This window comes from Nannobrachium achirus (assembly GCF_963921795.1).
Source record: "Nannobrachium achirus genome assembly, chromosome: 23".
NCBI classification, from domain to species: Eukaryota; Metazoa; Chordata; class Actinopteri; order Myctophiformes; family Myctophidae; genus Nannobrachium; species Nannobrachium achirus.
The window spans coordinates 9359182-9370661 of NC_137830.1; the positions used below are offsets into that span (position 1 = coordinate 9359182).

At 41.5% G+C, this 11480-nt stretch overlaps 1 protein-coding gene across 1 annotated transcript in view; it reads left to right on the forward strand.

Moving 5' to 3' along the window:
• Positions 1-11480, forward strand: part of LOC308308739 (protein NLRC3-like) — a gene marked incomplete at both ends in the record, with an annotated part of 195327 nt that overhangs the window by 44144 nt on the left and 139703 nt on the right. The window contains 5 exons of the mRNA XM_080754193.1: positions 3407-3520; positions 4025-4120; positions 5622-5735; positions 6859-6954; positions 10591-10704. Of these exons, the coding sequence (XP_080610319.1) occupies positions 3407-3520; positions 4025-4120; positions 5622-5735; positions 6859-6954; positions 10591-10704 (534 nt within the window). The remainder of the gene's footprint in view (positions 1-3406; positions 3521-4024; positions 4121-5621; positions 5736-6858; positions 6955-10590; positions 10705-11480) is intronic.

Genomic DNA, 11480 nt, shown 5'->3' on the forward strand with positions numbered 1-11480 from the left:
CTCTCTCTCCAAACGAGAGAACAGTTTTTATTTCCTGTTCTTTGGGTTGTTTTCACAGTAAGAGAGAGAGAGAGAGAGAGACAAACAGATGGAGAACAAGACGCACACAGACAGAAAGACGGACATTTTGCTGTTAAAACTTGTGAAGAGAGTGAGTAGAAATGTGTTTTATTTCTATTATATCAATTATGTCAAGTTAAAGTAATAATAATAAAAATAATAATGCGAGAGGCGTTTACATTTTGAAAATGTTTGCCTCTTATATTGTTTGACAATCTGACCATTTTTGGGGTTTCCATTCTGAAACCAGGTTAGCATTCACCAGCAAACGGGAAAAAAAAAAAAAATATATAGGCCTATAAGCCTTACACTTTGTATGGCAGAGCTCACAGTTTGTTGCCACCTGCGACACCTACAGCTTGTAGATCTGCTGTATTCACGTCACATGTGTTGTCATGTGACACCATCCTACAGCTTGTAGATCTGCTGTATTCACGTCACATGTGTTGTCATGTGACACCATCCTACTGTCTAGTGGAGCTGAAATGGAGGCAGTGGCTCAGGAGGTAGAGTGACCGAATGGAGAACCACAAGGTTCCCAGTTCGATCCTGGGCTCCCCCAGAGTAAGACTCTGAACCCCTAGTTGCTCCCAGTGAGCAGGTTGGTGCCTTGCATGGTTTCTTCTGCCGTGTGTCTGTGTGTGTGTGTGTGTGTGTGTGTGTGTGTGTGTGTGTGTGTGTGTGTGTGTGTGTGTGTGTGTGTGTGTGTGTGTGTGTGTGTGTGTGTCTGTGTGTGTGAGTGAGTGTGTGAATAATGCACAATCTGTCACTTTGGATAAAAAGCTCTTTATAAATGCACCATTTACCATTTTATCATTTAAATGAAACATAATCATCACAGTGGTCTGAAACTCCTCCCCTTGGAATCACCAGCCAAGAATGTGTTTCCTTCTCACTCTCGCTCTGCCGTCTGTGTGCGTGTGTGTGTGTGTGCGTGTGTGTGTGTGTGTGTGTGTAAGTGTGTGTGTGTGTGCGTGTGCGTGTGCGTGTGTGTGTGTGTGTGTGTGTGCGTGTGTGCGTGTGTGCACGCCTGAGTGCTTGTGTTTGTGTTTGTGTGGTCACAGCTTTAAGGGGTGCCCAGATTCCGGTTGTTCAAGTCGTGAAATCGTGGCGTCAACCATCAAACAGATTGTTTGTATTTATGACAGTTTAGCTCAAAGGATATTAAAATAACAATCATGAACCGTTAGAACAACCACACTAACATAGTACTTGTCTGATTTTCCTCCATCCATCTTTCCAGATAAACTTTATTTTGCCGTGCTACTCCTCCCACAGTTTTGGTGGCAAACACTTGGGCCATGTGTCAAATCCAACGGGTTCATCAGGAATCGTGTGCTTGCATTTTGAAGAGATAATCTATCTATCTATCTATCTATCTATCTATCTATCTATCTATCTCCCTCTCTCTCTCTCTCCCTCTCTCTCTCTCTCTCTCTCTCTCTATCTATCTATCTATCTATCTATCTATCTATCTATCTATCCATCCATCCATCCATCCATCCATCCATCCATCCATCCATCCATCCATCCATCCATCCATCCATCCATCCATCCATCCATCCATCCATCCATCCATCCATCCATCCATCCATCCATCCGAATTCTACGTCCGTGTGTCTGTGTTCGCTTGTCTGCGCTGACGTCATCCGATTGGGAAAACCCTTGAAATAACAGAGTGATGTCATCAATCGGGTGATGACGTCATTGTCGAGGGACCAGTATGACATGATAAACGTAGAGGGTGATGTCATAATATTGAGGCATACAGTATATAAGGGCCATGAGAACGGACGTCTATGCCCGTAGCATAGCATATGCCAGATGGACACAAACAGGCACATTGTCCTATAATTTCCATGTTTAATTTATTTGTGAATCAACTTTCACCGTTGACTTGAATGAGAAAATGCAAAAAATTTACTTTTTCCAAATATGGAGATGGCTGACATCATAGATGTTTGACGTCATAGACCACTTGAGACACAACATATCCATATATGGGCATTCCGAGATATGGGCTTAATATTGATGACATCAGGGATCTCCATATATGGACATAAAAGGGACAGAATTAATTTGCAAGTGTGACTCGCGTCTCAGCAACCACACTTGCAATTTCCCAGAACTGCATCTTTCTAGTATTGAGACGTGTGTTATTTATATGGTCAGATTGTTGCTCTGTGTGTGCAGTGTGGTCTGGGTAGATGTTTGACTCCCTGCCCCTGGCAGGAGTAGACCTGTAAGGGTCCATTTGGTTCCATGAGTGTGTACATAGAACCAAATGGACCCTTACATAAGACAGGTAAGTCTGAGAGTGTAAAAATTGAACCAAATTGTTCCAAATGAACCTCTGATGTAATGAATGAATGAGTCCATCTGACTCTCTCTCTCTCTCTCTCTCTCTCTCTCTCTCTCTCTCTCTCTCTCTCTCTCTCTAAAGGTCTCTGCTCTACCATGAGTGGCTCAGTGGAGAGAGAGGAGTTGGACCCCTCTAAAGAAATCCTGTGTGGACAACATGAGAGGTCTGTCTGTCTGTCTGTCTGTCTGTCTGTCTGTCTGTTGAGTTTGTTGTAATCTGTAAGAATGGATTCCACATGGATTCTAATGATTGAATATATCGATTCGATTACGATTATCCAGGTAACAATTCGATTCTACGATGCATTGCGATGCATCACATTTTTCTTATTGCACAATATGTCATTTTCTCATCAGTCAATACAAGCAGTCAGAAACATCTAAATAACTATGAATTTATGGATTCGCACTTGTTATTTTTTATTTGTACCAACAATCAAAACAGAACATCATAGGTCAACAGTGCAGTAAGTTTACATTCCACAAAGACTCTTACTTTCCCATAACTCGACAAAGAACTTTATTTTGAAGTCCCACAAGTCTCAACCGGACATCAAGGGTTTACTTTGGTCTGACTGACTATGCTGACGCTGAGCTCAGCTTTGACCGTTGTCTCCGTTCATCATTCACTAAACACTGGATGTCATGGCTGTATAGTAAGGAAGGCTTATAACGGCTTGCTGCATTATTCCCCATCACGTCGGTTTAAGGCACTAGAGAACCGCAACACATGCAACAAAAGTTCACAAAACTCTGGTGGTTTTTGTTTTATACGCATCGCGGGTGGGAAGCATGCAGCCGTTCTCACACATACGCCAGCCTGTTAAATAGTTGCGACGTCTTTTTCGACTTTCGACTTGAATGAGCTAATAATCGATTATGTCACGTTGCTGAATCGATTCATAATCGCGAACGCCTGAATCACGATGCATCGCTGAATCGATTATTGTTGGCACCACTAATGTTGATCCTCTGTTTCTCTCAGGGTCCATCATCAGAGAGCAGGGTCTCCTGTACCCAGCTGTGTCTCCATGAAGAGTGACGCGTCCATGCATAAACCTATTCACTTCAAAGATGGACACCACTCTACTGATCCCAGGTCAGAATGTAAAACACACAGAAAACAACACATTATTTAGTTGTTATCAAACTCTACTGAACAGAAATCGTGGTCTGGCTCTTAATATTTTAGTGACAAAATCCTTCCATATTTGATAAATAAATTCACAGAATACATTGGCTGTGTTCTACCCAGAAGTGATTTTATACCAAATCAAATAATGTCAACTTTGATGATTGTCTTCCGAAGAACAGAATGTTGGTATCAAACATACCAATAATAGATACTAAGAACAGAATGTTGGTATCAAACATACCAATAATAGATACTAAGCAGTGGAAAACACTGCCTGGTGGAGGTTTGCGCTCTTTGGAGCGTCCCTTTTTAGTTTGATGTTTTTCCTTTTCACAGAAATGTTGAGGAACCAGAATGTAAATCATATTTATTATACAGTTATTACAATGAGAAAAGGCAATAAACCATGGTGACAAGATAATTTTATTGACAAGATAATTATAGAAACATGTTTATGATTTTCCCCAGACCAGAGTCTCCAACACCCAGCTGTGTGTCTGTGAAGAGTGACAGGTCTAAAGGAATGCCTCCAGACTTCAGTGAACCTGGACCTCCACACACACAGTATGTGAATCCATTACAATGTAAACACTATAAGACACAACACGGTGGAGATAATCTCACATGACATTCACCAAACAGCCCTGATGTGTGCATCACAGTTGTTACTCATTTTTGCCTGAAAGTCTTGAGACCATGTAGATCACGGTTGCAGGAGATTTAAATTTGGTCGTCAAAACATAATTTCTTTGTAAAAAGTAAAAAATAATTGAATAAATAATCTTTTGTATTTCTTAACATCATTATTTATGCTCCATGTGTCAAACGGTGGGATTGCTTATTATTGTCAAGGACAGAATGATTCTCTCCTTTTCCAACAGTGTTTATACAATGTAATGACAGAGGCACCACTCGGCCATTGATGAACAAGCTCCTTGCAGCCGCACTCTCTGCTCTGTCTGACTGACAGGCTGGACTGTGCAGTCAGAACAGAAGCCACTAGGAATTAGGATTATTTTTATCCAATGGTGCTGGTTGCAGTATTGTTTCTAGATAAAACCTTTTTTAGGGCATACATATACATGGGTTTTCAACCAGTGGTCTGTGGACCACTTGGTTTTTCACCTTAACACTTTGCTAGCCGAAATAGAATGGCTTGTTGATAGATTAGCTGTGAAATTTCTATTATTGTATTATGATCTGAGACATAATATTATGTTTAGTTTACTTTATAAACATGAACCCGCCACTCCTCCTTCTTGGACGGCGCCGTTGTTTTTTCTTTTTTTTTTCTCGATCCCCCAGTCATTAGCTCACCATCAATATCTGGATCTCTATTGACATAGAGTGGCGGTTTTGGCCGAGGCGTCTTCTCCCCGTGCGTTTCGCGTGCGCGATCCGTGCGCATATAATCCAAGCATATGGTCCAGGTATGACTGAACGGTCGATGTGAGCATTTTCGCTAGCTTAGCCCTTAGCACTCCAGCTATGCTAATGTTATCGTCTAAACATTAAATGGGTGGCTTCTGGGAAGCCTTAGCGGGGAAAGGACCTGACGTCACTTCCGGTTCATGTCAGAGCAGCCATGAGCTATCGATGGACGAGCGGTGACTAGGGAAGATTAGACGATCGCCGATTTTTGGATAAACATCATTTATTTCGTTTTTAATGACCCAGTATGGTAAAAGACGGCGCGACTGAGACATCCTTGCTCAGATGTCCGGTATATTCCGGTTTCAATATTAAGTGGCTCCCTGTGGCTTGGAAAGGGTCCCCTGATTTTTCATCTTAAAAAAAATGGGTCCCCTGAAAAAACCTTTGGGTAACACTGACATAGATCATCCACGCCCCATTTAACACCATAAAAGGTGACCAGAAACTCTAAGGTCAGAGTGGTTGAACCAGGTGGTCACCCTCTCATCCAGGCTGTGTCCCTCAACCTGTCCCTCCTTAGTCCTCTTCTGTCCTGTCATCTCAGTGAGACGTTTGACTGAGTGGATTCCACATGGATTCTAATGATTGAATATAAATAAAGTAAATCATGTTGATCCTCTGTTTCTCTCAGGGTCCATCAGCAGAGAGCAGGGTCTCCTGTACCCAGCTGTGTCTCCATGAAGAGTGACGCGTCCATGTATATACCTATTAACTTCAAAGATGGACACCACTCTACTGATCCCAGGTCAGAATGTAAAACACATGGAATGTATTACCCATCTGTGGTTGTGATCATTTCAACACAGACACACACACACACACACACACACACACACACACACACACACACACACTGGTAGATAGTAAACAGTGCAAAACAGAGTGTGTAGGAAACACTGCCTGGTGGAGGTTTGCGCTCTGTGGAGCGTCCCTTTCTGGTTTGATGTTTTTTCTTGTTGCAACAATGTTGAGGAACCAGAACCCAATAATGTCACTCGTATTTATTATACATTTATTATAATGAGAACTAACAATAAATCATGTTGAACAAACTAACCTTTTTATTGACGAGATAATAAACATGTTTATGATTTTCCACAGACCAGAGTCTCCAACACCCAGCTGTGTGTCTGTGAAGAGTGACAGGTCTAAAGGAATGCCTCCAGACTTCAGTGAACCTGGACCTCCACACACACAGTATGTGAATCCATTACAATGTAAACACTATAAGACACAACACAGTGGAAATAATCTGACATGACATTCACCAAACAGCCCTGATGATTTGTATCACAGTTGTTACTCATTTTTGCCAGAAAGTCTTGAGACCATGTAGATCACTGTTTCCCAAGGACTGGGCCGGTTGCGGGAGATTTAAATTGGGTCGCCAAAACATTTCTTTGCAAAAAGAAATGTAAAACACACAGAAACAACATATTATTTAGTTGTTATCAAACTCTACTGAACAGAAATCGTGGTCTGACAAAATCCTTCCATATTTGATAAATAAATTCACAGAATACATTGGCTGTGTTCTACCCGGAGGTGATTTTATAACAAATCAAATAATGTCAACTTTGATGATTGTCTTCCTAAGAACAGAATGTTGGTATCAAACATACCAATAATAGATACTAAGAAGTGGAAAACACTGCCTGGTGGAGGTTTGCGCTCTGTGGAGCGTCCCTTTCTAGTTTGATGTTTTTCCTTTTCACAGAAATGTTGAGGAACCAGAACCCAATAATGTTTCTCATATTTGATTATTATACATCTATTATAATGAGAAATAACAATACATCATGTTGAACAAACTAACCTTTTTATTAATGACAAGATAATTATAGAACCCTGTTAATGATTTTCCACAGACCAGAGTCTCCAACACCCAGCTGTGTGTCTGTGAAGAGTGACAGGTCTAAAGGAAGACCTCCAAACTTCAGTGAACCTGGACCTCCACACACACAGTATGTGAATCCATTACAATGTATTGTACACACTATAAGACAGGGGCGCAGGAGGCATTTTAAAAGTGAAGGGGACATATCTGGGAGGTATGTGCGCGCAAATAGCGCGCGCGAAAAATTTTGGGGTATCCCCCCCACTTTTGGTGATATCCCCCCCACTTTTGCCCCGAGGAGGGGGGGACATATCCCCTCCACTTGAGCTGAATTACACAGTTGTTTTACGCAGATTTCAAGGCAGGCAGGCCACTGCCTGCCTGCTTGTCACTATCGCGTCGCATTAATTAAACTCATTCAGAACAGCTGAGCTGAGCTGCCGACTGCACTGCACTGGTGGGACTGTGCCTCTAGAGGGCAGTAATACGCCTTGAAATGAGAACTACTCAGTGTGTACAGTATAATCGATCATATTTGCGGCTTTTTCTTGGACCTGAACACTGGGGGCAGGGGCGTCACTAGCAATTCTGGGCCTCTAGGCCAGAAATCTGTATGGGCCCCCCCATGCAAGCGGAGAACCGGCCAACCGTGAACACTTTGTTACTGTTTGAATGACATGTCTCACAATGATACGGTAGCCGTGATCGCCTCAGCAATCATGTTCACCTTATTTGTCAAATTGTAACACCATTTACCATTTTTTCTCACTCTTTTAGTTTTACTATTGTAGCCTAAGCAGGCTATAAACAAAAATGTGGTGTCTGGTGTAACAATTTGACAATGCTAGCTCTTGAAACAAAGTCCAGGAATTCTAGCTTGATCTAACCATGATCACTACACATAATCATCCATTACATGCACACTCAGATACAGCTACTGTATTATTAATGCAGTATAATAAAAAGTGCAGACCACCATCATCACCAGCAAGTGAATGAGACACCAGAACTCTGACTTGAGCCCAGCCTCCCATGCAAGCCAATATAAAACAGTATAACAATAAAACACTACATTGTATTTTTAGTAGCAGCTTAAATATGTGCAGGTGTTGTGCAGAATATACAATCACTAATCAATAGCAGCAGTGCTCAAGCAAATGCACATGAGGAGTGAAGCATATAGGCTATACATAGGAAATAGAATAGGAGGAAAAATAAGCAGTATAGGACTATTCAGATTGGGTGAAGTATGAAAATGATTAGCCTACATGCAAAAATGAGTCTGCATGCAATCAGAACTTTGGCTAGTTAGCTAAGCTATGGAAAACAAGGGTTGGCTATAATGATCTGAGAATACATCTACTGTATAACAGGCTAGATCATATAAGGCTATATGAGAATGGCATAACATGACATTCTTGTGTGTACTGTGTGTATGCACATACATTGTTTTAACAGCAAAGTCAGTCAGTGCGTTTAATCTACAGCAAGATCCTGTGAACATTTTGGGAGTTCACAAAACAATAATACTGTGACTGACTGAAACAAAACTATTGTGATGCCTAGATTGTTAATTTTGTATGACATAATCATATGACTACTAGATAGATGATGGGATATTATACAATTATTGTTATTACTAGGGACATCCAGCAGTTTAGTTTCTAGTATCTCCATCTATCTCTCTGGAAGAGGTTGCACATGAACTCTGCAGCGGCCGCACTGAGGCGCTCAAACACAAACACTCTAACATTAATCCTCACACTACTTGACACTATTACCATACTTTAGATAACTAGTCATTGTTGCAACAAACCAAACCATTTTTCACTTTTCACAATTTGGGAACCTACATACATTCATAACGTGATGTGATTGTGATCAACTGATCATGTCACTAGTTTGGGAGTGCTTCCTTCCAGAACTTAGCAAACAGGTGTTTTGTTCGAAACACTTGCGTTTGTGCTTAAAACGTTATCCATGCTTATTGCTTAATGGTGTTGGATAAAGAAGGAAGAAGGAAGAGGGGAGAAGATTTTCTGTTGCATGCTTACCCACAGACATCAGCTGCTTCCTTGAGTGTAAACAGTCAAGCTCTCCTCTCAGTTTAATGAAACATGCTGCTCTATGTTACATTATGTCTTTTTTTCTCTCTCTCCCTGTCTCTGTTCAATGCGGGTTGTGTGTGGAAGAAGCCGGGGGAGGGTGGAGCGAACAGAACCTGAAAGTTGATCTTATGTTTGCAGTCTTTTTTTTTTTTTTTTCTCCCTGTCTCTGTTCAATGCATGCTGTTGTGTGCTGAAGAAGCTGCTTTACAGTCAGGACCGGGGGAGGGTGGGGCGAACAGAACCTGAGAGTTGATATTATGTTTGCAGGACCAATGAAAAGACTTTTCCATTTACTTCAGATGATCATAATTATCCTTTATAGCACACCTAAGTTTCACAACCATAACATGATGCAAGCGGACACACAAACCGCAAAGCTACTATAGGTCTCAAAACAACGTGAAAGCAGGAGAAACCATTTTAGCTTTATAAGGGGTGAGTATATAATATAGGTACCCTCAATTATTTAAATTGTATCGCTCATTGGTTTTATTCCAGCAGTAATTTTAAGTTTTTAGACACAATAAACATAATAATAATAATAATTATTATTGGGGGAAAAAGAGTTTTAATCCAGACTTTTTGACTGGGGGGGATATCCCCTCCACCCAAAAAAAGTGGAGGTGTTAATCCCCCCCGTCCCCTCCTATCTCCTGCGCGCATGCTATAAGACACAACACGATGGAGATAATCTGATGTGCCATTCACCAGCCTTAATGTGTGTGTATCACAGCTGTAACTCATGAGCACATGCAGATCATCCACACCTCATTTAACACCATAAAAGGCAGCCAGAAACTCTTAACGTCAGAGTGTTTGAACCAGGTGGTAACCACTCTCCTCCAGGCTCTGGTCTTAGTCCTCTTCTGTCCTGTTATCTCAGTGATGACCTTTTAAACTTTACGCGATTCTGCCAATAATATTCATATCATATGAGAGACACGTCCGGGTTTTTTTACCGGGCGAAACAATGAATCATGTGACGTTGATCCCCTTCCCCTATTGGCTGATACTAGGACATGACCTACTGTATGTGTATCCTTCAGAGTAGGGAGTTCATATAAGAGACGTTTCACTGGGTCTATTCCACATGGATTCTAATGATTGAATATAAATAAAGTAAATCAGGTGTTAACAATAAGGTTTCAGAGGCACTTTCCCATCTGGCAAGTAAAGGTCATGTTCTACTTGCCCAAAGGTCATGCCCACTTGCCCGTAAGGTACATCATCCATTATAAAATGTTGGTGAAAATTACCGTTAAATTAATACTTTTTTATTTTATTTTTTTCTATCTGGGGCTAAAATAAATTCATACTTACATTTTATTTATGCCAAATACCTAGCTATGAATATGACTACGAGTTCAAGTGTAGTAACAGTGAAAATAGCACATTATAGGTCAACAGTGTTCTTATTTTACATACCAGAGACCAGAAAACAGACTGCTCTGGCCATGTTCAGGTGTTTAGACAGATATCTGGTGTTTTGTTTATAGACGTTAAGGTGTTTAGACACTTGCGAGCACTTGCCCGGTCGGGAGACCTCAAAGCAAACTCCACCTGCCCTGAAAGTTTTATTTACCTGCCAGGAGCAGGTGGGCAACCCTTAGTGTCAAGTTCTGTTTTAAATCATGTTGATCCTCTCTTTCTCTCAGGGTCCATCAGCAGAGAGCAGGGTCTCCTGTACCCAGCTGTGTCTCCATGAAGAGTGACGCGTCCATGCATAAACCTATTCACTTCAAAGATGGACACCACTCTACTGATCCCAGGTCAGAATGTAAAACACACAGAAAACAACATATCATTTAGTTGTTATCAAACTCTCATAGGGGGTGAGTTTGGGGCTTGGGCTTCAACTCAACGGGTCATTTTGGGTTGGGATGCAATTTTCAGACCTGTTGAAAACTAGTCTAAAGCAGTGGTTCTAAACCTTTTCATGTCAAGGACCCCCAAATTGACATGCATTCTGCAGACCCCCACCTGAAGCCTGAGAAGATTTTTCAAGATTTATCAAGGTGTTTAAAAAATATCCGATCTACAAGCTCAAAATGGGCTGTAATGGTAACGTGTTGTGAGCTTGTAGATCGGTTATTTTCAAACAAAGTTTAAAGCTGGATTAAAGGGTTAAAACTGTTCCTTGTTTTACTGTGGGCCCCCTGGAACTTCCTAAAGGACCCCTGGGGGTCCCCAAACCACACTTTGAGAACCACTGCTCTAAAGATATGATACAGATATGTCGGTGATTTAAATCATATTACTAGTAAGAGACCCGAGGGTGGAATGCGACCTCAGGGTGACATGCGACCTCGCCCTAAAGGGCGAGGTCGTGCCAATTCTTAACTATCTGGCCAACCACAGCGTTTCTCTGATGATTCTAGTTGTTATCAACCCTAGGAGACACAGGGAGAACATGCAAACTCCACACAAAAAAAGGCCCTATCGCCAACCCCACCTACGTGTGAGCGATAGGGCCTAAACATGGAGATGTGGAGAACACTATATATGGAGATAGTCCAGTCCATCATGTCATATGGGACTACCGTCA